The sequence below is a fragment of the Kwoniella pini genome, chromosome 8 (assembly GCF_000512605.2).
Source record: "Kwoniella pini CBS 10737 chromosome 8, complete sequence".
Taxonomy (NCBI): domain Eukaryota; kingdom Fungi; phylum Basidiomycota; class Tremellomycetes; order Tremellales; family Cryptococcaceae; genus Kwoniella; species Kwoniella pini.
The window spans coordinates 1,253,181-1,279,316 of record NC_091723.1 but is presented as its reverse complement, the minus strand read 5'-3'; the positions used below and the strand labels follow the sequence as shown (position 1 = coordinate 1,279,316).

The following is a 26,136-nucleotide window of genomic DNA, read 5'->3' as shown; positions in this document are numbered from 1 at the left end:
TGAAACGCAAAATGAGCAGATCAATTGAGATAGGTTTTTCGATTATTTGTTTACATTTAGATATCATCGTTGATAGAGAGTAATGGGACTACTATGATATCATGTCATTGTTATAAGATTGTTTATGCGTCTTGATTTGACAATAATCTCGATTTATATTCAATATTTCTTATTTACAGGTCTTTTCGATTTTTGATAAAATAACAAAATTCGTAAAGGTTCTCGATTAAGTTCGTATACTATACAACTCGTTTTCAACTTACAAGTACCTATAAGATGTTGTTATCTGTCGCTTCCTTATTACTTTGCTTCTTGACTTTTGTCAGGCAAATTCAAGCACGAGCTACGAAAGGAAATCCACTTTTCATAGGATGTGTAAGTGATCAGTTTTATCCTAATGATAGTTATGATGTTGGATCTTTTGATGATCCAATAAGTTGTGCTGTAAGTTAAATTTTTAAAATCGAGATATCATTTATAGCCTTTTCCAGTCAATTCAAACGATAATAAATTCCCTTATGTTTATGATAGCAATTTTGCTTTGATTCAACTCTTCATACTACTTATTCAACTTGGACTTTAGTACCTGATGATTCAAATAGATGTTATTGTCATAATACTTTTCCATCACCTAATGAAATTCAAGTTGGAATTGACTCGAATGGAAATTGTGATTCAAGTACTCAGTCCTATGTGAGTTGAATATTTATGTCTACCTAATGAATCTTAGTCTAAAGATTAATATTAATCTGACTATTTTAACTGTATGATTTTTCCCAGATATTTATAACATCTTCAACATTCGGTTTAGTAGGTTGTAAATCAACTCAATCATCATCTTTTCAAGTAATTGTAACATCACCTGAAATTTGTATAAAATCATGTAAAGATTCAAATTATTCAATGTTATCACCTCAATTAGATGGATTTCATTGTACATGTGGAGAAATTGAAGATGTTGGTCCTCAATCTGTTGATTGTGGAATAGGAACTTGGATAACATATAAACATATTTCAGGTCAATATGTTAATGGTCCAAGTGGTTTTGTAAAACGTCAAAAATTTAATCAAAAAAGACTTGATCAACAAAACAATCAATTTTGTCCAATTGGTTTAAAAGCTTGTAAATTACCTAATAATGATGAAGCTTATGAATGTTTGAATATCAATACTGAATTAGGTCAGTTTATTTCCGTATTATTGATATTGAGTCATAGTTGACGTATAAATATGTAGAGTCGTGTGGCGGATGCTTATATGGGGATTATGGTAGATCAGATACACCGACAGGCGTTGAGTAAATTTTGATGAAAAACGCTCGTTTGTAGTAATGAGGTTGCTAACAAGGAGATTTGCATAATTAGTTGTACCTCCTTACCCGGGGTACCATTAGGTGCAACGACTTGTACTGTAGGCCAATGTGAAGCTTTCGCGTGTGAAGAAGGGTACGAATTATCATATAACTCGACTTGCTTGTCCATCTTCTGATGCAGATGGTTTGTACATTCAATCTAAATTTTCAGGAAGGTCTGGTCTGATTATACGATTTGTTTCGAATTTTTGTTTTGTATCGATTCAATTGCTAGAGAATGTAGCTAAATAGTCAACTTATAATAATATATATCCAATGTCCACAAGAACATCTAACCGTTTTAAAAGTATGCATTGATTATGAAATGAATCATATATACTAAATTGTCCACATCTATTATAATCATTCAAGATCATTCTCAGAGCTCTACATTTTCTTCATTTCTTCTTTCTTTAATTGTCTGAAGTAAATCTTGAATCAATTCCTCAAAATCTTGTTTATAATCTTTCAACCAATTTTCATCACCTTTAACTCTATCTTCTTCTGAAGAAATAATGTATTTTTTTGGTAAATTAATTTGTAAATTATTATCTTTATTTATTAATTTCATTTTTAATCCACCTTCAAGTATTTCAGAAAGTTGTTTAAAAACTTTTGATCCACCATGACCACCTATTGTAATTAAACCAAAAGGTAAATTATTCCATTCATAATATAAATGATCAAATGAATTTTTTAATAAAGCAGGATATCCCCAATTATATTGTGGTGTAATTATAATTAATCCATTCCAATTTGAAATAGTTTTTGACCAATTTTTAATTAATAAATTAGAATATTCATTTGGTAAATTTTCTTTTAAATTTGATTTTGATTGTGGAATTTCATTTTCTAATTCAAATGGTAATGGATGACCAAAAGATTCTGTTAAATGAATAATTTCAATTTTTATATTTTTAAATTCTTCATTAGTTTTTAATATTGATTCAAAATATTTTGAAATTCCTTTTGTATTTGATGATTTTCTAGTTGATCCAAGTATAATACCGATTTTAATTGACATTGTTTAAATTCGAATTGAAAGTATTGAATGCTTGAGTCAATATATTCTGTCAGTATGTGAAGATTTCGCGGGTTTTCAAGTTATGTGCAATGAAATTTGCGAACAAAAGTCAGGAAAGATTAATTTTTTGCAATCCGAATTTATACCTCAAGAATCATTGAATCAAATAGACCGAGGTTATGCCATTGAACATCCGGAGATCGTTGATATCGCGAAACGATGTCTTCGGCACGATTATAATTCAGGTGAAGATGTCTTTTTGATGTTGATGTCATGACTTGAACGACTCGGAGAGCCTATTTTTTCAGGATGACCGAAGGAGGATCCGGCAAGACCAGCGGCATGCGCGGCAGGTTAAACCTCTCCGAGCGAGAGATAAGCTATTTTTAGAAGCCCGATTTCTATACGCGTTCTAACATCACATAATCAAATATAGTTCTGTACATGGACTGTCCTACAATAAACATCTGAACTGAAGAAGGCTGCAAATATGCAAGCAGAATGAATACAAACAACTCTTGTTACCTCTTCGCCTAAGCCTTCTCCTATGGTATCACGCGCCTCGCGCTTCGTGTTCTACACCTCGCTCACTCATGCCCCTTATTTACTTTAATATCCTATGAGTCCCGCTGCCTAATGATTTCCATGTCCTGAGGAATCATCGCTTGCCCGTGATGGCAGCCAATTCGATCTTCTTTAACATAGATTTCAAGCTTTTGCCACCTTTTTGACAATTATCTTCTAACCAACTTTCGAATTTTACGCGAATGCCAACTAATCTGGGTGTGATGGGTAATTCTTCGCCGGGGTTCAAGAGGGTATTGAACAATTCATGCCAAAGATCTTGTTGCCAGTACTAATTAATAGAAATCAGTATCAGTATATAAGATAGATCTGCTCCTACTCGATAATCTGAAAATGTCGACTTACCCTTTTCAATCCTTGATCAATACCCCATATCCCATCATTCTTTTCAACGTTAATGTGTTTTCCAAATAACATCGTATATGCAATACTAGCTAACCCGAAGTAATCTGTATGATAATTCCAAGAAGTACCTTCTTGCATTTGTATACAATCTTTTTCATCTGCTTTCCAATCCCCATTAATGAATTTTTGATTTTTGCCAGCTGGGTAAAGTGTAAGATCAATGGATTTTCCAAAATCAATCAATTTAATTCCTTTTTTATTCCAACCTTCAGCTCCAGTTTGTGAGTAAGATGGAGACCATTTAGAATTAGGTATTTCATCTAAACGTATCAAACAATTATCGATCTTCAAATCACCATGGATGATATCATTTTCATGTAGATTTTCAACGATCTTCAATAATTCAATCATGAAGAATATTGTCAACAATTCGTCTAACGTGGAAGTTCCACCTTGAGTTGAAGGAGCTATCCCTATCGAAGTAGCTTTATTCACTATGTCAAGTAATGTTCCTTGAGAAGAATAATCCATAAGTAAGAAAGATTCATCCTTGAAAGCATATATTGATCTCATTTGAATAATTGAAGGTAAAAAAGTTGGATTGATTCTCTGATATATCCGAGATAGGATGACATATTCCCATATAGAAGAAGGGTTTTCCACTTTTATAGCCAAGATTGACTTATCTTGAGGTTCATCGGTTTCTTGATCATCGTCCTCATCATCGGAGTCGGCATCATCTTGTAGTTGACGTTGGGCAATGTCCACAGCAGAAAAGACCAACCCAAATCCACCTTCTCCAATTTTTTCCTGGATTTCAAATCCTTTACCTTCTAGCTCAATGTTTACGACATCATCTGAAGGAGCAACAGAAGCCCTGGAGTTAGTACTTCCTCTTCTACCTTTGTTTTTCGCGTATTTCTGCAGGACTCCCCATTTTCCTGATGTAGATTCTCGGCAATCCATAAATCCATTTAAGGAGGTTATGGGAGGTTGGATAGATTTCATCACGGCGGTGGACGCTTCTTCAGAATATGGTTCACAAGGATTTGGAATAGAGAAATGAGCACCATGGCCATGTGATGCTGTAACAAAATGTTCAGTAGTAGGCTCTACCGATCCTTCTCTTGCGGTGTGCATGGTCTCTCCATCGGTCAACACCATCGTGTGTATATCATTTTGATTTCGATGAATGGTGAAACCTTCGGGTAGTTGGAATTTACCATCAAGATCGCCTGAGGGCAAATCCTCTTCAGACAGTAATGAATGGTCATGATCGGTGGTCACATCGGATATCGGAGGTAGAATTTGACTTTTCGAGTCACTTGCCACTAAAGCGGGCTCGGAGACATTTGACGGAAATTCTTCATTGTCTTGACTAACGTTCTCATCTTCATCCTCTGCCACGCTAAATGGTCTTGCATTGCCTCCAACCGATGAACGCAGATTAGTCATATTGGTATATTCGCAAGTTCTCTCGGTGATGGGAGTCATAGCGTTGATTTGGAATCTCCTCATCCCACCTCTTGGTCGTTCATTGTCTTCATCGTCTTCGTGACCGTCGTTTAGTTCAATTTGACCAACTTCTTCTTGTACTTGGTGCACTAAGTCCGCTGCACCCTCATCCTCCTCTCCCTCTGGCACTTCTTGGATGATTTCAGTCGTTCCTCTTCCGTATGAACTCTGCCTCGTCAAAGCTGGAGTGGCGAAGAGATTCTGCGATAGCGGTTTTCTTTTGGGTGGAGCAGACGGTGTAGCTTGAACAGCATCTTGAGCGTTTCCTTGCTGCTCATCAGAGAAAACACCAAACGCCTTGGGCTTCGAAGAAGATGTTGTGGCGAGCGGTGTTTTGTTGTTCAGAGGAGTCTTGGCTGGAGTTTCGCTGAATATGTTGAATTTACCAGTTTTATTTGCTGAGGGGGGAACAGAGTTCTCGTCACTGAACACAGCTAGGCCAGGTTTGACCGAAGGGGTATTCTCGTCAGAGAATACAAACGGCTGAGAAGGTATGTAGGATTGACCATTCTCGTCGGCTGGGCTGAAGAGCCGACTCTGGACTTGACCTGCTGGAGTGGGAGTCGGAGGGACAGCTCCGCCAGGTGTAGGTGCTAACATGGTGACAGGCCCTTGTCTTGAAGGTAATGGCGTAGGAGCACATTGTATTGGCTCGTCCTCCTCATCTTCGTCAGACGATTCATCAGTATCGCTATCCCCAGCTCCACGTATCTTTCCACCGTGAATGGTCTGATCAAACATCCGCATGACCTCCAATTCAGCAAGTTTGGTGTTAACGGTCGGAGAGGGTGGTTTGACCTTTTTAACTTCCGCTTTGGGCGTTGATGCTGAAAATCCGTCAAAGTTGTCAGCTCGGCCGCCCGATCAGAACTTCTCGATGAGAATGGGAACGTACATCCAGGCAGATGCCATGTCCTCTCCCACTCTTTCACCTCTCCTTTCCAATCTCTGCCAAGTAATCCCCTTTGTCTAGCTCTGATCTCCTCGAAACTCCACTCGTCGTCATTCTTGAATACAGCATTCCAATCGAACATTCTTCGTTCAAGCTTTCCAGCAGCGCTTCTAACCTCGAATCCATCCTTAGGGCACTCCCAAGGGCTCATGACAAACCCTCCTGTAGGTTTACCATTGGGTTTGGGGGGCTTTCTAGCTGAAGGCGGAGCGGGTAAGGAAGGTATAGCTGTGGATAAGTTGGAAGTGTCGTAATGCCGCAGTGGATCGGATTTAAGTAATTCAGCTTCAGTGGGAGGTTGTCTTTGTCGGACGAACACTTCATCTGCAACTCTTATACCTTCATTCTCTGTCTACATTCAAAATAAGCTCAAGCATTCGATATATAGAGAAGCAGGGGCTCACTACATCCTTGAAGACTTCAACTTTCGGTGTTCTGGGTGCAACTCTGGTCCTGGCTGCACTTTGAGGCAGAGTTTCGCCTTTCCATTGAGTAGCTTCTACGGTGTTCTCTTTTCGTCTTGCGTCTCTTGTACCAAAATCCGCCCATTCGCCCGGGGCACTGTCCTCATTCTTCCCACTACCGTCAGAAAATATTTCCATTTTGGATCCATTTCCCTTGCTAGCGACTCTCAAAGACGGTGCTAATTGTGTCGCCCCAGCTACGGAAGTGGAAGCAGTCGCTACTTGGCCTAAAACAGATCGACCCGGTGTTCGTAGTGGTGCTGACGATGAAGAGGGGTCGTCTTCTGGTACGATACCGGATGGTGGAGCCATTATGCGCTCTAGGAACTGCTTATGTCGGTTTTTGAGTCGATCAAGTGGCAGTGCTTTCCGTGCTGTACCCAGGCGGTATATCTCATCTGCCTTTTTACGCCTACATTACGGAAAGTCACAGCATGAATCAGTCAAGTTATACTTCGTAGACGAGCTGTCAAGATATGTGCTTACCTGCCTAGGCCTTCCAACGCACCTGCCCATTCTTCATAAAAGACTGAATGCCTCGTCCCTATGTCCCTTGATTCGAGGAACGACCAGATCTCTTCCCTTCTTTCTATCTGTCTTGCATACATAACCCATAATTTGAGATATCTTACATCTTGAGTATACCTAGCATCGTTCACGAACCTTCTTGTAGAGGTTTCGAGAAGCGGTAAGAGGTGTGTATCGGAAGAGGGATGATGTTGCACCACAAACAGAATGTACCTAGTTGCGATTCTATTAGCTTATTCTGCCGGATATTTATGATTTAGGCAATGTTGATGAGAAGATGCGCCAGCTCACTTATTATATACATCAAGTACATCTTGTATGCCATCTACCATATCTTCTCCTTCCTTATCCCTCCTCTCGGCTTCTTCTATATCCTTCCGAAATCGTTCATGACCATCTTGTACTACCTTGTCGGCCGCTGTTGGCTCCTTGAAAACATTTGATAAAGTTGCCGCTGATCGTCCGGTTGCTAATGGACGGATATTCTCCTTTTGAGATTCTATCAAAGCGAAATCCGTCACTGGACCTGAAGAAGGTGAGGCAGGCCGTTGAGCTGGGGAAAAGAGTGAGTCCATCTTATAAGCTCTCTCTCTTCACTGTGTTATGCTTTCATAAATTCGTTGGTATCATTGAATGTACAAATAACAAAAGAATTTTAGAACGATAAAATCAATGGGCATTGTTTTGTTTACCTGGACGCGACTTACTTCTTTTGTTTGGCTCGAACCGTTATCACGGCATCAAATTATGAGGAGCGATCCATCATGACGTGGCAATGAAAAATAAATATATGATACAAGTAGAGGCGTGTTTATGACGCGCATAAACTAGTAAACATTGCTGTATGACGATTTTACCTCCACAATGCACGTCCGCTGACTTTTGAGAAGTGCGTTATATAAGAGGCGATTGGATATATTTTTGGATTCTTTACCCTGTCTTGTATAAAAAGGCAGTCAAACAAGCAAGATGGTAACTGAAGACGATAAAGAGAAGCCTTACTACCTACAGCAAGATAGTGAAGAGGAACAAGGTATAGTCTTACCAGCGGAAGAAGATGATCCTACTATACCCCCAGACGAGAGTAAGAAAGATAAGCAGGAGAGGGTAGAGAAGGAGAAGCAGGCCGGAGTGAGGAGAGTGAAAGTAGGAAAGGTAGAAGTTGATCCTAATATCGGTGAATCCCCTTGTCTCTAGACGATATAAAGACTTGGGCGCTGAACAAACTACCTTGTGTAATGCGTGTAGACTATGCCAATTTCAGTTCCGATGGGCCGGGGCTGGACTCGAAAGCAATTTTAGATGAAATGGGTATGATCAACATATGGGTTGACCTCAAAAAGCCTTTACCGGATTTACCGAAGGACTATGCTAGACCTGTCAAGGAATTTGCAGTCGATCGGAGAAAGGGAGTCAAGTGTCCTCCATTGAACATAGTAATCTTCATTGTCGGTTCAAGGGGTATGTTTATGGCAATGTTATCATTTGAACATGTAGAGAAGACACGTAAGCTAATGTTTATGATCTGAAGGTGACGTTCAGCCGTACATGTCACTTGCGTTACATCTCATTACGACACATTCCCATAGAGTCAGAATAGCTACGCATCCAGATTTCAAGGACTTCGTTATTGAGGGCAATAAATATCTCAAAGGAAAGAAGGGTGTGAATAACGAAGATGTAGAAGGAAACTTGGAGTACTTCGACGTTGGTGGTAACCCAAAGGAACTTATGGCTTACATGGTGAAAAGTAAGTAAATGCGATTGACTGGTCTCAGCCATCGAGTTACGCTGAATTATGACATCCTGATCTAGATCCTGGATTGATGCCCGGCATGGCTAGCTTGACAAATGGCGACATCGCATCAAAGCGAACTATGACAGGTGAAATGCTTGAAGGATTCCACAAATCCACCTATACACCGGACCTTGCTACCGGCAGACCATTTGCAGCGGATGCAATAATCAGTAATCCACCTGCTTTTGCACATGTGCATATTGCTGAAGCTCTGGGCCTACCACTACATATGAGTTTCAGTGAGCTAGCATGTTACCGCTCATAAGTGAAGAGAGATAGCTGACGCCTGAAGCAATAGCCATGCCATGGTCAGCGACTACAGCCTTCAATCACCCATTAGTCAATGTCGAACAGTCTAACGCTGAAAAAGGATTGACCAATTATCTAAGTTTTGCGTTGGCGGAAATGCTGTGAGTGACTTCTACCACCGGAGACCGATACATGGCAGCTCATGAGTATTACAGAACATGGCAAGGTCTAGGAGACGTGATCAACTCGTTCCGAAGCAAGACGTTATACCTTGAGCCTTTGTCCATGGGTTCTGGCCCATCTATTGTTGATCGACTGAAGATACCCTGGACCTACTGCTGGAGTGAGGGTCTCATAGAAAAGCCAAAAGATTGGAAAGAGCATATCGGTAAGCTAAGCTGAACTTCGTAGTGTTGTCTTATTTGTAGCAGGCTAATTTGTTACCCAGATATTTCCGGTTTCTACTTCATGGAAAGCGACTCAACCTTCCAACCTGAAGCTGACTTGAAAGAATTCTTGGACTCTGGTGAACCACCTATATATGTCGGGTGAGCCATATGACTGATTTTTCATTACAAGCAATGCTCTGACTCGTCCCGTAGATTTGGCTCAGTGGTAGTAGAAGATGCAACAGCGATGACCAGTAAGTCCCGCTTAGCCTCAGAAACGATAAGCAAGCTGACCAAGGGGTTTAGAGACAATATTCGAGGCCGTTAAGTCCGCCAAGGTTCGAGCCTTGGTTAGTGCTGGATGGGGAGGTTTAGGCGGAGCAGAAATACCGGAAAATGTTTTCATACTAGAAGGTAAGATCAAAGTCTTGCAGAGATCAAGCTGACAAAAGTGCAGGCAACATTCCACATGATTGGTTGTTCTCGGAAGGCCGAGTCAGTGCAGTATGCCATCATGGAGGTCAGTCAGTTGCTATCTGCATAGTGCTGAGTCTAGCTGATGTCTGTCGCAGGTGCCGGTACAACCGCAATTGGCCTGCGGAATGGACTTCCCACCATAGTAGTCCCCTTCTTTGGTGACCAAGCGTTAGTCTTACTCTTGAACCTCTGACTCCGCCTCCAGAAGTGCTAATGCGAGATGCAGATTCTGGGGGAATATGATTCATAAAGCAGGAGCTGGTCCTGCGCCCATACCTCAGAAAACATTAAATGTGGATAATTTGGCCAAAGCAATAGAATTCGCAACTTCTCCTCATGCTAAATCAGCTGCTGGCGAGATGGCACAGAAGATAAAATCTGAAAATGGGGAAATCAAAGGGGTAGAGAGTTTCCATAGACATTTACCTTTGCTGAATATGCGGTAAGTAAGATCCAAGCAGCTGAAGCTAAGGATTCTCATTCGTATGCTGACGAATACAGTATAGATGCGATGTAGATCCTTCTCAGCTGGCACTGTGGTATTCTGAAAAACTCCACTTGCGACTAAGCGGACCTGTAGCAGCTCTCATGGTCGAGAAGGGTAAATTGGATTGGAATGACCTCGAAATACATCGAGCGAAAGAGTACGATTCAAAAAGGAGAGTGACTGATCCGATCAGTGGGGGCGCAACTGCTATTCTTGGTACGGTTACGGGTTATTATTCTGGTATTGCTCAAATCTTTTATAACCCCGTAAGTCAAACAGACTTCAATTTCTTGCAATCATGGAGGGCGCTGCTCATATCTTTCATGCACAGCCTAAGGGAATTATCAATACCACTACAGCTATTCCACGAGGTGAGTTTATGAGTGCTCATGTCTCCTGAAGTCGCTAATGTCTTCAAAAATAGGACTCATGAATATCGTGGACAACGTATATGAAGGCATGGGCAATATACCTCGAATGATCGGTTCGCAGGAAGTGAGAGAGCAAGCCAAAGTCGATGACTTTGAAAGTGGTGTAAAAGAGGGTGCTAAGGGTGTGTTTTACGGTTATTGGGACGGTATAACTGGACTAGTCCGAGAGCCTGTCGAGGGTGCTAAGAAAGAGGTAAGCCATGCCTTGTCTGCAAGGGCTTGAGCTGACGTTGGCTTGCAGGGCTTTGTCGGTGCGATCAAAGGAATGGGAAGGAGTTGTAAGCCCTACTTTGAAGTTTTTTAATGCGTCTATGAGCTGATAAGCGTGATCACAGACGTAAATGCTACTGTTAGACCAGCTATAGGTAAGTTGAAGGAGGGGGTCAATAGCAGGATTACTGATGTCGCTTCACTCCGGTAGGCATTATGGGAGCAATCTCCTTGCCATTGAGAGGCGCAACCAAGGCTTTTAAGAATAAGTTCTCAGCACCTCAAGAGATCGTCTTACAACAGCCTAGGAAATTACTATCTATCGAGGCTCTATCTTCTTGTTCCGACGAGAAGAAAACCCACCTATCGAAGCGTTTTGAAGGATTGACCACTTCTCAAAGTATCAAACAGAGGAGAGATGAATTGAAGAAACGTGCCAAGAGATTGTTGGAAGGCGATGAGACTGCATTAGATGAGGAGGGTGATTCTCAAACTGATGGTGGAAATGGAATGTCAGAGAAAGTGAATATTCAAGCCGAACCTTCACCAACTGGCCAGATTGATGCAAGCAAGGTTCAAGTCAATGTTGCTGATAATACTCAAGACAAAGAAGAAAAGAAGTTGAGTCAGGATGAAGAGGAAGCTGAACGAAGGGGATACGAACGAGCTTTGAAAGAACTAAAAATGCGAGAAGGGAAATGATTAGACTCAAATTATGTGACAATACACGTCAAGTCGGATAAGTAACAATTGTTTTGATGGAATGTATGATAGATGTATATATTATGTGATTACAGCTGAAAATAGAAAGAGGTTTATGGACAGAGGTGCAATTATCAAGTAAGGTAGCAACCTCATTCACCGTTTGTTTAGTGACAAAAAGCGCCTCAATTCGTTGATTGTATCGAGTAAACCGCGTTTAGAATTGAGTTGTGAAAATAGATTTTTCAGGTCATATATTTTCGGTCTTATAGCTAAGTACCGTACATCCGGAATCTGATTTTCTCATAATGATTTACATAACGAATCACGTTAAGCTTTATGATCTAGTTGATTGGAACAAAGGTCTTTCCGAAATTAGTCTATACCAAATGGCTAGACCTATATAGCACTGACATTCAAGGAAGAGCGTCATACAAAATCGTATCTTGCAATAATGATTCTTCATATTATTGGATCGTATTGACAAAACATTGAGTGGTTTGGTACTATCGCCCTTTAATTGAGAATTTGGAATATTCTATTTCTCCAAAAGTGAATATCGAATTTCCCCTTTTGAAGTCGCGTGGGGGATTTGTCTCGGGTTTTAATCAAAAGGGTAGGTTATATGATGAAAAGATGACGTTGAAAGTTGAAAGTGGCGTTTCACTCTTTTGATGGTTTTTGGCGGAGAAAAAGGAGTATCTACACGTGTTCAAGAGGGTAAGATGTAACCGTAGATGATCCCGTTTTTATCGTAATAAGATTTTTTTTCCAAAGTGGGGAAACCAAAAAATAGGGATGATTTTATTAATAATGCTTGGAAAATTATCGTATGAAAAATGTTAAGAGCTTATGAAGAAGCAAGAGCTAAGCTAAGCTACGGAATTTGATTTCTTTATGGGAAATTTCAAAGTACCAAGAAAACCCCTATAGAGGAAGTTTATCGGTAAATTCCAAAAATTTGCTAGGATAACTGAGGTACAGGGGATGAATAAAAGGTACTGAAATAAGGGGAAAGGGTATAAAACCTCCATTCGCAAGGAGGAAACCCCAAAATTTCAATTGAGGGTTTTTCCAATTGTAAAAAAGAATGAATTTCTAATGATTGATGATTCATTCAATTCAGTTACTATTACAGTTAGAATCAGGGCCATAATACTTGGTTACATTACAAGAATTCTCACACGACTAGATTATACATACATACTTGTAAAGAAACCATTCATACAGATATATCTAAAGTATATTTTCACCCCATCTTAATTTCTCATATTCTTTAAATAATCACGAAAACTATATCAACTGGTACGGAAAGCAACTAGGTATTTTCACCAATTTTCGTTCCTCGTTTCATCTTTAACCGTCAACAAAAATACCCTGTTTTAAGTAAACAGAATATTACTTTCGCTTTCATCTTGATAATTAGATATTATCGAAAACAAGGTTTGTTCAAGATGATTATTCCAATTTGTAGAAGATCATAATTCCCCTTTGTGTCGGATTTCGACCTGCCAAGCTTCTTGTCTTTCATCCTGTTATTGCATTTTAACGATACATCTTCTCCTGCCTCACCTCAATCCCAAACCCTCGAGGATAAACAAAAGATCATTAGATAAAAGAAGATCAAATCCTTTGATCCCACTCCCAAAGGAACAGCAAATTCGATTCTCATAATTTACATAATTCACCTCCTTCTCATTGAATTGCACGTCTCAACACGATGAATAATCGATAAATGGATAATCATTGATCGTTCAAACGAGATTACCCAACAATCCAAACTTCCTTATTAGTATAAGTAAATACGACCATCAGCTCAATTGCAATCGCCGACATCGCAAAGACTTTCTCGCAATGTCACCACACGTTCAACCATTATTCACCTCTTCCCCTTTGATCTTCCCTCCAGCCTCAAGTACACCTGTACCAGGTCAATCTCTATTCGTCACTTCCCCTATATCAGCTACTCCACCTCTTGACGAGACTGTAGAACTGAAACATGCCGGATCGTCACAACCCTCATCACGATATAACTCAATCCCACCTTCACCAGTATTCGAAACCCTTTCATTTAGTAAAGTCCCAATTCCATCTTCCACTACAGCTTCAACTGATTCGGAAGCTTTCTCTTCCGATTGGGCTGGACCTTCTGAATCAAAGAGATCAAGTATTCAATCACCATCGTTGATTAGCTGTTTATTCCAATCTACATCTATTGTAGCTAAAGATACCGTCAATGGTAATCGTAAATGCAGCTTTAATCAAGGTAGAAGTAGTTCCGGTGAAGGAGGAAATAAACCGATTTTAAGAAGAGATACAGCTTCTATGTCAATTTCGACTTCTGCAAGTGAAGATAATTTCTCTTCAAATGGTTTCGGATTAGGTATAAATAAACTTAATCTAGAAGAAAATGATGACAGAAAAGCACCTGCACTTAGGAAGCGACCTTCTATTTTAACTTTTGCAGTTTCTTCTCCAAGAGCTGGACCTAGTAGACCTCCTTCTCGATCTGCTTCTACATCATGTTCACCCACCTCTTCTTACGCTTGTACTAGATTACCTAGAAGTCCTTGTGTAAGACCTAATTGGGGTAAAATTCGTGGACAAGTAGAAAAGGAAATTAAAGAAGATGATGATGAAGACAAAGATCAAGATGATGACGATGAAGAGGATGAAGAAGAAGATTATATGATTGATTCTCCTTTACCTATTCCAGGACAAGAAAGTGATGAGGAAGATCAAGGTTATGTTGAAGATGATGAAGAAGATGGATTCACTTCTGATGAAGATGATAATGCTATAAATCACGGTGCAGATCGTATCTTCGCTAATTCGACTGTTGGTGATAAAGCTGGACCGTCTGGTTGGAACTCAATCGAATGGAATAAAGATTATCTTGCAACTCCAAAGAGAAGATCAAATATAATACCTTCTCAACCAAATTATATGACTTCAACAGATGATTGTTTTGATCAACCAATTATGAGAGGACGTAAAACATCAATTGCAATTAATGAAAATACTAAACCTTCTTCAAATAGATGCACTAGACATCGATCACCTCCTCCACCTATTAAATTAAAATCTTCTTCTATTCAGGTCCCACCAGCTGCAAGATCACCTTCAGCATTTGATCTTTGTAGAAGAAGAGGTTCAGGTTCAGTAGAAGTAACTACAACAACAAAAAAAGGTTGGAAATCTGATGATTATGGTTTTTTACCTAATACAGCATCTACTTCTCAAAAAGTATTGGAAAAAACGAATTCATTCAAATTACCTTCGGCTTCAACTAAAACTACTACTTCAAATGAACCTTTACAAGTTCAAACTCAAACCCAAATTCAAGGTGGAATTAGGAAGAATTCATTACCTACACCTAAATTAGATTGTAGATCAAGTTCGACTAGATCAATATTGAAAAGAAATGCAACTTCAAGTAATATACATGAACCCCAATCAACACCTATGATTCGATCTTCTGGAGAAATAGCTAAAATACCACCTAAAACTCCTCCTTTAGATAATCATACTATTCCATTAAATGGAGTTAATCTTTTAAGAAGAGGTTCTGCACCTACTAAATCTATAAATAAACAGAACAAAGCAAATATTTTGGAAATTGCAAAACCATGTTTAGCTAGAAGTGCAACTGGTTATGAAGAAGAAGAAATGGGATATCATAAAGATCGTGGACTCAGAATATATTGATTGAATTAAGTACTTTCAGTTGTACTGGTGTTCGCGCTTCCTTTATATGTAGTAGAAGTGTTTTTCACTGTCTAAGTAGATATAGAGATAGACATGAATCGATTAGTGGTATTGACAGGCAGTCCTGTTGATAAAACATGTATGCATTTATAGCTTTTATTAGCAAATTGGTATGCATGGTGCAATACAAATTCATTACCCGTTGTATACAGTACATTCGAATTATTATATCTCGTAAATTACCTCCACTTTGGATTGCAATGTTGAATTGCTTCATAATCGATCGTCATTTTACTTTACGCCACTAGTTGATCTGTAATCATTTTATCAATACTCTCTATCATCAAATAATCGTAAGGTTATCATACATTAATCAAGATTAAATCTTCAACAGTATTTATAACAGTTTTAGCCATCTTATTGGTATACTCATTTGATATAAAGTACATGTTACCAATTCGAAATTTTTTAGCTTCTTTTTCATCTCATTCTGCAAGTAAAATGACACTTAAATCTCCACCTCCTCCAACTGTACCTACTGCTATAAAAGGTAGAGAAAATATTAAACAAGGTGAAGGTGGTGAGTAATCTTTTTCCCCATTTTGTAGATTCGATGTTATAAATCTCTATTTGGTTATTGGAAGACGTGATCTTATTTGGTCATCTTCATTTCCAATGGAATACGAATTTGGCTGATAGGCATATGACTGTAATAGTTGAACATGCTACTTTCGCTTCAGGATGTTTCGTAAGTCTTTATCATGATTTCTGATGACTATATATATATATATATATATATATATGATTGAAAACTAATAAAACTTTTAATTTTGACGTTTCTTAGTGGGGAACAGAACATCTTTTTTCTAAACATTATGGACATTTACCTCAATTTAAAGCTATTTCGGGATATACAGGTGGACAAGCTGAAAATCCATGTAAGGTCACTCTTATATCTCCGTCAATAAGTACTTGGGTGCTTCAAAAAATTAACCTATTACTCGCTTTTAGCTTATAGACAAGTATGCAGTGGATCAACAGGACATGCAGAAGCAGTTCAATTAACTTATACAACTGGATCTGTATCTTATGCCGAACTTGTAGAATTCTTTTATAGAACACATGATCCTACGACAGTTGATAGACAAGGTCCAGATAGAGGTAGTCAATATAGAAGTGCTATTTTCTTCCATTCTACTGAACAAGAAGAATTAGCTAAGAAAGTTACAGAAGAAGTACAAGAGAAATAGTTAGTAATTTTTTTCCCTTCAATTCTTTAATTGATACATCTAGCCTATATACTTTGTTCAATTAAGGTATTTGAGCTAATTGAAATGTTTGAATTGAATTGAATTGTAGTCTTAAAGGAAGACCAATCGTAACTCAAATAACTAAAGCTGGTAAATGGTATCCTGCTGAAGATTATCATCAAGAATATCGTGAGTTACCGTCGATTCTTCTTGCAGTCATCTTGTAGTTCGAGGCATAAATACATTAGCTGATTCACTTTGGGTTTGCTTGATAGTCGATAATAATCCAGGAGGATATGAATGTCCAACTCATAGATTTTATTGGTAATCAATGTTTTCGATAACTTGTGGTGTAACACGAGTGCGATGTTGATAAATCAGATATAATGACCATTGGATATGCATAACATATGAGACGATTTCAGATACAGTCTATTGAGTGAATGCAGTCAATGAGTGCCTCTTCACAATACTTTCGCATAGATTAATTGATAAGTATAAGGAGCATCCTCACCTCTTTTCGCATTACTCTTAGTGGCAAAAACAGTGGTGACTAACCTCCACTTTGAACATCCTTTCATTTCGACAATCAAGAAATGACGTTTTAGTCGTAATAAACAATCATATTCCTCATTTGATGATACGTTGGTGAGATTTGCCACGACTCGAAAAGTCTTCCCTTGACCAGCAACCCAATAATATCAAAGAAGACTGTCGTCCCTTATGATTCGAAGAATCCACTTTTTTCGATTAGCCTATTACATCATTTAGAAAATAAGATTTTATTGAAATATACACATAATGTGAGTAAATTTAAGATGTCAATCAAAATGATGACACTTAAATATTGGATGAATAGGACTGGAGAAATTAATATTCACGAAAATGATGATTCTACTTTCGTTTCAAGCGACAAAGAAGATAGTGATTCAGAAGAATCATTTTCAAGTGTTAGTTTTTTTATTTGTTTGATTTGGGAAAATCCTGATTTCATTCTAACTTATATAAATCGAAAATTGAAATAGCATTCATCATCTCCTATACCAATCACTAATTTAGATAATTTGAAAATTAATAATTCAGAATGTATAAAAAAAGTATCTAATTTAATTAAATTAGGTAAAGGTGAGTTTTTTTTTTTGGAAAAAAAAAGATTTTTATTTTCTATATATATATATATATATTTAAATAAAAACTGATCAAATTTGATTTTTTTTATTGATTTTTTAGCCAAAAATATAATATTATTATTAGGAGCAGGTATTTCAACTTCAGCAGGAATTCCAGATTTTAGATCACCTAAAACAGGATTATATAATAATTTAAAAAAATTTAATTTACCTTTTCCAGAATTAATTTTTGAATTAAATTATTTTAAAAAAAATCCTAAACCTTTTTGGGAATTAGCAAAAGAAATTTATCCTGGAAAATATTTTGTAAGTTTCTTTTCTTGGAAGTCAAAAATTCATATATATTTCATAATAAATCAATTATTATTATTTTTAAAATGACTAATAACTAATATAAAAAGTTGTTGTGAATTTTTTTTTCTTTTTTAGCCAACACCAACTCATTATTTTTTAAATTTATTAAATAAAAAAAATTTATTAAAAAGAATATTTACACAAAATATTGATACTTTAGAAAATTTAACAGGATTAAATGAAAATTTAATTATTGAATCTCATGGTAGTTTTTCAAAATCACATTGTTTAAAATGTAAAAAAGAAATTAAACGTGAAAAAATTTTAAAAGATGGTTTGAGAAAAGGTAAAGTAATTAAATGTGATTATTTTATTAATGAAAATGAAAATGAAAATGAAAATGAAAATGAAAAAAATCAACAAAAATGTAATGGTTTAGTAAAACCTGTAAATCTTTTTTCTTTTTTTTTTCTTTTCTTCCATATTTTTCATTTATCAATAAAATTCAAATTTTGAAATACAAAGCTAATGATTTTAAAAAAAAATAGGATATTGTTTTTTTTGGTGAAAATTTACCTGATCGATTCTTTAAATTTTTACCTGTATGTTCGAATGAAAACTGAAAACTAATTAACTAAAAAATATCAATTTTTTGTACTGATTTTTCCTTTATTTTTGAAAAAATAAAAATAGGATCTTAAAGAATGTGATTTATTAATTATTATTGGAACTTCATTACAAGTTCAACCTTTTGCTTCATTAATTGATAAAGTACCTTTAAATTGTCCAAGATTACTTATAAATCGTGAACCTGTTGGACCATTTACTCAAATAAAATTAAATGAAAAAAGAGATATGTATTATAAAGGTGATTCAGATAAAGGAATTTATGAACTTTCAGAAGAATTAGGTTGGAAAGATGAATTAAATGAATTGATTGAAAGTGGGAATAAAAAATTGAAGATTAGATATGAAGAAAGTGAAAGTGAAAATACTATTAAGAATAAACTCGATACGACTCTGAAGGAAGGCTTCGAAGATGAGACAGAAGAAGCAGATGAATTAGAAGAAGCTATGAAGAAACAATTGAATTTATGATATCATCAATTGTCATATTGGAAGGATGTATTTGCTAATGGGTTGACAATATGGACTTTTCGCTTGGGTTCTGTACAACAAATCGCTTTCAATGTTGTAAATATGCCCGATATATAAGATGCAATGTATATCAACATGTGTCTGGGTATGAACTTGATCCGTGAATTATCGTTGTCATCAGGAAAATAGTATAAGGTACAACTAAAGTGAGAGTAATGGAGTATGATATTCAGCTTCCTCGTCTTTTATCCAACCCTTTCACCACTCAAAAGACGTTATTGAGATTTGACGGACTACAATACCACACATTTTTTTCCTTTACCCCTACCTCTTCCACTACCTTTTCTCAAACTTTCTTTTATAGCAGCATCGAAAACTTCTTTAACTCCCCATCCTTCTTTAGCAGAACATTCTAAATACCTCTTAGCACCTATTTCTTTTGATATTTTTTCTCCTTCTATTGATGTAATTGGTTGAACACCTTGAGCAGCCATAAGTGATTGTGTTTGTGGATCATTCCTTAAATCGGTTTTTGTACATATTAATAATATTGGTACGTGTTCGCAGAAATGTGCCATCTCGGGATACCACTAATGAGGGCAATAAAGGAAGCAAAATTAGAGATAAATCAGTTAATCAAGATGATAGATTGGTGAAAAGAAAAATGAAATAAGAAGACAGGGATTAATCAGCTCTGCGTTCATATTGAGCTGAACACTTCGCCGTCGGTCTCATAGATACCAACAATCTATCTGTCTGTTCCCTTCCCCTGACACGGATAAAAGCGTACTCACCTTATCTTGTACATTTAATAAACTTGGTCGATGATTACAAGCGAAAACAATTAAAATAACATCCGTATCATTATAACTTAAAGGTCTTAATCTATCAAAATCTTCTTGTCCCGCTGTATCCCATAATGCTAATTCAATTATTTTCGTAGGATCATTAGGTGAAGGAATCATCGTTATTAAATTTTCGAATACTGTTGGAACATATTCCTAAGATCAGACGTTACGAAGAAGTCAGCTAATATCACTCAAAAAGATCTGTAATTCGATTGATGTAATTTTGAATATCTTACCTCTGGAAATCGATTCTCCGCATATACCGTTAATAAACATGTTTTACCGCAACCTAAAGCATACTGTTAGTCATATCTGCTCTAACCCTCAGATGATTGCTCAATTCATAACTTTTGAACTGAATACTCACCACCATCCCCCACTACCACTAATTTTCGCTTTATATCTGGTCTTCTTGTCGGTGCGCCATTCTCATACGACTGTTTAAACCAAACATCAGTTAAACCCAAAGCGACAAGCATATTTCAGCCCATCTGAAAGTGGTACTTACCGACATGGTATTTCTATCTTGATTGCAATCGATTCGGGAGTATGTCTAATTTTGATACTGTGAAAGTGAAAGGGTGAGGTCGTAAAAGTCCTTGATAATTATCCCATTCAATCGTTAATCAATATTATTATTTGTTTTTTTTGTTGATTTCCATTTTATACTATCTTTTAACCAGAGACACAAAGAGCAAACGCGTAAAGATCAAAGCGCGAGTAAACTTACGTTATCATATATATATATATATATATATATACGTATTACACGTGTAATTATTTGTTCCTATCGGGCTTATCATTATCACACCCTATCTTACCAAATTATTATAGCCCCTCGTATAAAATTGCAATTTATGGGATTTCGATAGTCTCCTTTTGTCTTTCATTCTTTCTTAAAATACCAAGCCCACTTCAAGCCTAGCCTTTGAGGCAAAGCTACAATCATTGTCTCGCTGAAATGTTCACTTCTTGAAACTCTATTAGGACAAGATGATGCTCGTATCACCTCGTCCTGTTCCCTTAATCCAAACTTTTGATAATCCTATATCGCCAACTGAGGTTGAGTCAGATATCAAGGTTGAAAATCAACTCGAAATTTCTGTTTTTTCTCCTAGTCTGGACGAGGAAGTGGACATCTTACCACTTCAAGCTTCTGGATCCAGGTCTCGTTCAACTTCTGCTCCTGCTTGTAGGACTGAAAGGAGATTCAAATGTCACTTTAAAGGTTGCGATAAGGCTTATTTCAAACCTGCAAGATTGGCTGAACATGAATTGACTCATACAGGAGAGGTGAGTCAGCAGTCGATGAATTATTGGACCGATGAGCTGACTTCGATCATCATCTTAGCGCCCCCACAAATGTCCAGAATGTGGTCAATCTTATCTCCGTGCTTCTCACTTGACAGCGCATATGCGCACTCATCTTTCGGCGGATGCTAAACCATTCAAATGCGAAAGAGAAGGTTGTGATAAAGCTTTTTGGACAGCGACACATCTGAAAAGACACGAAGATACTCATGATAAAGCTGAGGTCTATCCTGTGAGCTGATATCTTGTATCGCTGATATGAGGCTAGAAGCTAACAATGCATTCTTAGTGTCATGTTTGCGATCAAACATTCACCAAAGCTCACTTGCTCCGTGAACATCATGCCCTTGTCCACATGCCAGAAGGCACGAAAGTTTTTCAGTGTCCTCATGAAGGATGCGACAAGAGCTTTAACATGAAGGCTCACCTTAGAGCTCACGAGAAAACGCATGATTGTATGTCCCTCCCAGCTCACGAATGACTTCCTGTTAGAAATGTAAGCTGATAATAGAAATTGGAATAGCGAACCGATATACATGTTCGCATCCTTCACACGGAACCGATTGTCCCTCTTTTCCGGTATGGTCGGCCTTACAAAATCATATTCATCAAGCTCATCCTCCTATTTGCCCACACACAGAATGTGATGGCCGGACATTCAAGAACGCTCAACGATTAAAAGATCATCTCAAAGTGCACGATCAACAAGCTGTGGATAAGGCTGCTTTGGCTTTGGCTCATCCCGAGGGAGAACTTCCTCCGCTTCTGTTAGAAGGTATCTCCCGAAGCAAAAGAAGGAGAATAAGTCAAGTTGAGAAACCTCAAGATGGCGGTGCAAGTCCTAAACTTAGGAGAGTCATGAGTGGGGAAAGTGGGAAGGATTGGTGGTGTGATGAAGAAGGTTGTGAGAAACGGTTCAAAACTGTGAGTTGGCACCTTGTCCGTTACATATAACTATTGTAACTTTTTCCCTCATGCCCCGACCCAAATTATCCATTTCACCCGCGCAAATGATTAGAAACTGAAGTCGCGACCGATCTTTTTTGCTCTTTGTCAAACGGAAAATGCCTTCGGGCACGATCGTGTTTGACGAAGATGTGAGGAAGATCACAATATGTGCTATTGACTTCATGCACCACCCTCTGATGCGCTCCATCCCCTCTTCCTACTTGTTATGCAACGCATTGATGAAACAGGAACTGGGACTGATCAACGATTCGTATAGAAATTCGCCCTTGAGTCTCATCGAAAAGCTATTCATCTATCTTTAAGACCCCACGTTTGCCCAATCGAAGGATGCGGTAAATCCTTCCCGCACAAATCGAACCTCACAAGGCATATTGCTTCACACTCTAGACCAACCACTCCAGTGGACAGGGATGATGCGACTTCTAATGGAATAGTAGGGAAAGTGAAAGAGATGAGAAGGTTTGGATGTCCGGCTCATTCATTTCACAAATTTATTCATTCCCCACCAAATACAATTTCACCTGAAACCCCTGCCATGGAAGATATTGGAGTGATCGAGTTACCAGCGGAAGATCGATGTTTGAAGAGGTTCTGGAGAGTATATGATATTAGAAGACATTTGGTAGCTGAACATGCGATAGAAGTGGACGATATGGAATGTAGAAGATTATTGCTATTTGATGGACAGGGATAATTTCGTAATAAAGTTGTATATATCGATATTGGGTTTTTGTTGCTTTGTTCATAGATCAGATTATACGATACATCTTTAAATGAAAATTACGAATAATGCAATGACTAACATGATATGCTACATCTTCTTATTATACAATAGCAGGCATAATGTTTTGTAACAAAAAGATTTGATTTACCATACTCTACCTTGAGGATTGGTTGTGTCTTCGTTTATTTTTCGTATAAAATTAGATTTAGCTATAATTAAATATTTTCTCATTATTTCATTTGATTGAATTAAAGGTAAATTATTAAACCATTTAAAATTTAATATTTCTTTAGTATTTTTTCTTAAATTAGGATCAAGTTTAAGTAATCCTTCTATTATTTCTAATATATCATTTTTATTTTCATTATTAAATTTATTTAATTCTGGTAAATAATTTAAAAGTTTTTTAGATTTTGAAAAAGGGAAATTAATTTTTGAAGAATCAGGTAAATTTTCAAAATCCTTAAAAAAATATTAAAAAGAATTTTTAGAATCAGTTTTTTTTATCAAAATTAGAATTCTCTTTTGTTTGGGGTTTTTTTTTTCAAAAAAAATAATTTGTAATTGGAATTTAAGTGAATATATAAATATATATAAATGAACTTACAGGCCAATTTTCTTTTGTTGGTGTACCTAATATTTTAAATATACTTGATGATAAACCTAATGAACCATATTTTGAATTAAAAAGTGGTTTTCTAATGAATTTTAAATTATCCAAATTATCAAAAATATCAAATTGTTCTTTTATTGAATTATTTGAAATTTCTATTAAAGACGATTTTGTTGAAGAAGAAGAAGAAGAAGAAGAAGAAGATTCTGATCCAAAATTAGAATTAATTTCAATTGATTCAAATGGTCTAAATAATTGAGCTATAATACATCCTATAGCCCATAAATCAATTTTTAAAGGATCATATCTTATAGGAGAAAATAATAATTCCGGTGCTCTATATGATCTATTCAATCATTTTTTTTTCTCTTGTTCAGCATAAAAAGCATAGAAAAAAAAATTCTCTTTTTAAGGTGACTTACCCTGTTCCAACATCACAGAACAATGTGAATTCATTATCTTCTTCTTTTATACAGTTTGAAAATTCTTCTTGATCTTTTGTTGTTAATGAAAATGAAATTCCAAAATCAATAATTTTTAATAATCCATTCCAATCTAATAATATGTTTGATGGATTTAAATCAAGATGTGATATAGGAGAATTTAAATTATGTAAATAATTTATACCTTGTAAAAGTTGATATGAGATATATTTAGGTATATCCAAAGGATTATTTTGTATATGAGTAATTTGTTCGTGTTCGTATTCAAAAGGAAAAGAAGAATCTTGAAATAATTCATTTAATGTTATAGCGTATAAAGGAAAGATTAATTGATGTTCAAATGTATCATTGTTAAAAGTATACCTTAGAAGAGTGGTTATCTATAGAGTTCATATGAATCAGCATAATCATTCGGTGAAGTTTCCAGATTTTTTGGTTCTCTATACTGATTTGTAACACATACGTTAGGATGATTTATTCTTTTAAGCAAATTTACTTCTTTTACTATATTATGTGGTTGTTTTCCAATTACTACACCGTTCAGAGGGGCATAAACGGTTTTTATTATTTGCCATTCTTTTAATCCTCCATATACGTCTATCTCATCTGATGCAAGTGAATGCTCTAATTGTCCTTCTTCATCCTTATTTTTATGATAATGAATGTTGTCATTCTCGTTGATATCTCTTGATTTGAGAGCGTATATATCACCTTGACGCCCTTGAGCTATATGAATCATCATTTGGACATTGTAGAATAGGCTCTTGATTCTCAGCGACCACCTGATTATCCTCCTTGAAGCTATTCACCATTCAATGGAGCGTTCTGTGTTATTATTATCGTCTATATATATATTCAGCTGAATTCCATTAAATGACATCTTTCAATCTAATAATTAACTAAGGCACCGGAATGATTACACTATTATTTAATTATTTGTGCCTCCCATTCATTTTCAACATTTCGGCTTCAGCAAGTGTCTAAAAAAGTTCAAAGTACAATTAAACGAAAGTCATCGATATTGATCACTAAAGACTAAAGATACAACAAACTCACATCAGGGTTATACTTATCAAGAAGAAGCTCATATTCGATTTCCACGGCATCGATATAGTGAATCACAGTATCGTTTAAAATCGAAAAGTTTAGTTGTAGTTGATCATATAACATATTTCCTATTTCAATTATTCCGAAATTCTACTCAATCTTTCGCTAAAATGGTATGTATTCGTCTTTCGTCTGAGTTTATTCAGCTTGGGATAGATTGTCATTGGATGCTCGCGTTAACACTTGAAATAAACGATATTAGTCCGCTCCTCGAGTAATTGCTGAATTGGTAGTGACGGGTATAAGGGTATTAGGGAAAGCTACAGCTGCAGCGGGATCTCAGGCTGTGAAGAGTGAGTTAAGACTTCATACTCAGAAACGATTTTTTGCGTAAAATGAAATTAATATGAAGAATGATCATGCGAATCTGCTCCGGTAGCTTTAGGCGGACAAGAGGCTAATTTGTCAATCTCTCTTGTGTAGACTTCAAGCATAAACCTGAAGGAGCCACCGATACTGGACCTGTAGGAGCAGGATCATCGAAGAATAAAATCACGAGTCAATTGAATATGAGTTTGGATGAAGCTCATTTGATTTTGAATGTCAAGAAAGATGAACCTATGGAAATTATACAAAAAGTAAGTGGTTTTCGAAATATGATTTCATTTTTATGTACCACATTAATTCTGTTTGATTATTTTAGCATTACGATTCAATATTCGCAGCGAATGGACCACAACCTATAAAACCAGAAGCTCATACTACACCTCAAGCAGCTAAAAAAGCATCACGAATTCCTACACATTCACATTATTTACAATCTAAAGTATATAGAGCATTAGAACGTATAAAAGCAGAACGTCAAGCTGAAACTCCTCCTCCTCCATCTTCAACAAGTGAAACTGCAAATTCATCTACAATTGTTGAAACTTCTAATCCTATATCAGCGGAAGCTACTAAGACTGTTAAGGAAGGTGAAACTGTTGCTCCACCTCCTCCGCCAGGTTCAACTTAAATCGACGAATATATATTGAGAGCTTTTCATAGTGGTATATAGGATATATAATGCATGCACTTCTCTTGGGATATGATGAAAGCATTTTGAATGGTCTGCGAATTGCTCGATATGCGTTAACGAATGAATGAGGATGAGCAAATTATGCTCTCACGTGAAGGGACGAATATGATCCGGGA

The 26,136-nt window shown here is 36.8% G+C and overlaps 11 protein-coding genes across 11 annotated transcripts; 7 read left to right on the top strand and 4 right to left on the bottom strand.

Annotated features, from left to right (window-relative positions):
• Positions 1–276: 276 nt before the first annotated feature.
• Positions 277–1,488, top strand: I206_106231 (uncharacterized protein; the record flags this gene model as incomplete). Its single annotated transcript, XM_019156781.1, has 5 exons — positions 277–444; positions 532–693; positions 781–1,180; positions 1,237–1,297; positions 1,365–1,488. The coding sequence occupies 5 exons, from the start codon at positions 277–279 to the stop codon at positions 1,486–1,488; spliced, it is 915 nt and encodes a 304-aa protein (XP_019010583.1).
• Positions 1,489–1,730: 242 nt separating this feature from the next.
• On the bottom strand, positions 1,731–2,375 carry I206_106230 (uncharacterized protein; the record flags this gene model as incomplete). Its single annotated transcript, XM_019156780.1, has 1 exon — positions 1,731–2,375. The coding sequence occupies one exon, from the start codon at positions 2,373–2,375 to the stop codon at positions 1,731–1,733; it is 645 nt and encodes a 214-aa protein (XP_019010582.1).
• Positions 2,376–3,033: 658 nt separating this feature from the next.
• I206_106229 (uncharacterized protein) lies at positions 3,034–7,339 on the bottom strand (the record flags this gene model as incomplete). The annotated part of the gene is made up of 6 exons (XM_019156779.1): positions 3,034–3,231; positions 3,306–5,647; positions 5,716–6,124; positions 6,177–6,648; positions 6,723–6,977; positions 7,056–7,339. The coding sequence occupies 6 exons, from the start codon at positions 7,337–7,339 to the stop codon at positions 3,034–3,036; spliced, it is 3,960 nt and encodes a 1,319-aa protein (XP_019010581.1).
• A 394-nt stretch (positions 7,340–7,733) lies between these two features.
• Positions 7,734–11,507, top strand: I206_106228 (uncharacterized protein; the record flags this gene model as incomplete). Its single annotated transcript, XM_019156778.1, has 18 exons — positions 7,734–7,941; positions 8,013–8,225; positions 8,296–8,514; positions 8,580–8,801; positions 8,861–8,972; positions 9,027–9,199; positions 9,260–9,359; positions 9,414–9,454; positions 9,507–9,614; positions 9,658–9,720; positions 9,773–9,845; positions 9,904–10,119; positions 10,184–10,430; positions 10,496–10,535; positions 10,589–10,788; positions 10,837–10,873; positions 10,931–10,960; positions 11,017–11,507. The coding sequence occupies 18 exons, from the start codon at positions 7,734–7,736 to the stop codon at positions 11,505–11,507; spliced, it is 2,793 nt and encodes a 930-aa protein (XP_019010580.1).
• Positions 11,508–13,361: 1,854 nt separating this feature from the next.
• On the top strand, positions 13,362–15,215 carry I206_106227 (uncharacterized protein; the record flags this gene model as incomplete). The annotated part of the gene is made up of 1 exon (XM_019156777.1): positions 13,362–15,215. One exon carries the CDS (start codon positions 13,362–13,364, stop codon positions 15,213–15,215), a length of 1,854 nt encoding a protein of 617 aa, XP_019010579.1.
• Positions 15,216–15,662: 447 nt separating this feature from the next.
• Positions 15,663–16,793, top strand: I206_106226 (peptide-methionine (S)-S-oxide reductase; the record flags this gene model as incomplete). Its single annotated transcript, XM_019156776.2, has 6 exons — positions 15,663–15,795; positions 15,932–15,963; positions 16,060–16,153; positions 16,227–16,464; positions 16,575–16,654; positions 16,741–16,793. The coding sequence occupies 6 exons, from the start codon at positions 15,663–15,665 to the stop codon at positions 16,791–16,793; spliced, it is 630 nt and encodes a 209-aa protein (XP_019010578.2).
• A 502-nt stretch (positions 16,794–17,295) lies between these two features.
• On the top strand, positions 17,296–18,987 carry I206_106225 (uncharacterized protein; the record flags this gene model as incomplete). Its single annotated transcript, XM_019156775.1, has 6 exons — positions 17,296–17,415; positions 17,491–17,590; positions 17,696–17,901; positions 18,025–18,336; positions 18,438–18,491; positions 18,583–18,987. The coding sequence occupies 6 exons, from the start codon at positions 17,296–17,298 to the stop codon at positions 18,985–18,987; spliced, it is 1,197 nt and encodes a 398-aa protein (XP_019010577.1).
• Positions 18,988–19,280: 293 nt separating this feature from the next.
• I206_106224 (uncharacterized protein) lies at positions 19,281–20,349 on the bottom strand (the record flags this gene model as incomplete). Its single annotated transcript, XM_019156774.1, has 5 exons — positions 19,281–19,577; positions 19,782–19,988; positions 20,072–20,124; positions 20,203–20,272; positions 20,344–20,349. The coding sequence occupies 5 exons, from the start codon at positions 20,347–20,349 to the stop codon at positions 19,281–19,283; spliced, it is 633 nt and encodes a 210-aa protein (XP_019010576.1).
• A 479-nt stretch (positions 20,350–20,828) lies between these two features.
• I206_106223 (uncharacterized protein) lies at positions 20,829–22,809 on the top strand (the record flags this gene model as incomplete). Its single annotated transcript, XM_019156773.1, has 5 exons — positions 20,829–21,128; positions 21,187–21,378; positions 21,436–21,601; positions 21,670–22,070; positions 22,372–22,809. The coding sequence occupies 5 exons, from the start codon at positions 20,829–20,831 to the stop codon at positions 22,807–22,809; spliced, it is 1,497 nt and encodes a 498-aa protein (XP_019010575.1).
• Positions 22,810–22,983: 174 nt separating this feature from the next.
• On the bottom strand, positions 22,984–24,637 carry I206_106222 (uncharacterized protein; the record flags this gene model as incomplete). The annotated part of the gene is made up of 4 exons (XM_019156772.1): positions 22,984–23,301; positions 23,447–23,798; positions 23,875–24,275; positions 24,359–24,637. The coding sequence occupies 4 exons, from the start codon at positions 24,635–24,637 to the stop codon at positions 22,984–22,986; spliced, it is 1,350 nt and encodes a 449-aa protein (XP_019010574.1).
• Positions 24,638–25,112: 475 nt separating this feature from the next.
• On the top strand, positions 25,113–25,957 carry I206_106221 (uncharacterized protein; the record flags this gene model as incomplete). Its single annotated transcript, XM_019156771.1, has 4 exons — positions 25,113–25,115; positions 25,205–25,295; positions 25,426–25,580; positions 25,646–25,957. The coding sequence occupies 4 exons, from the start codon at positions 25,113–25,115 to the stop codon at positions 25,955–25,957; spliced, it is 561 nt and encodes a 186-aa protein (XP_019010573.1).
• Positions 25,958–26,136: the final 179 nt, after the last annotated feature.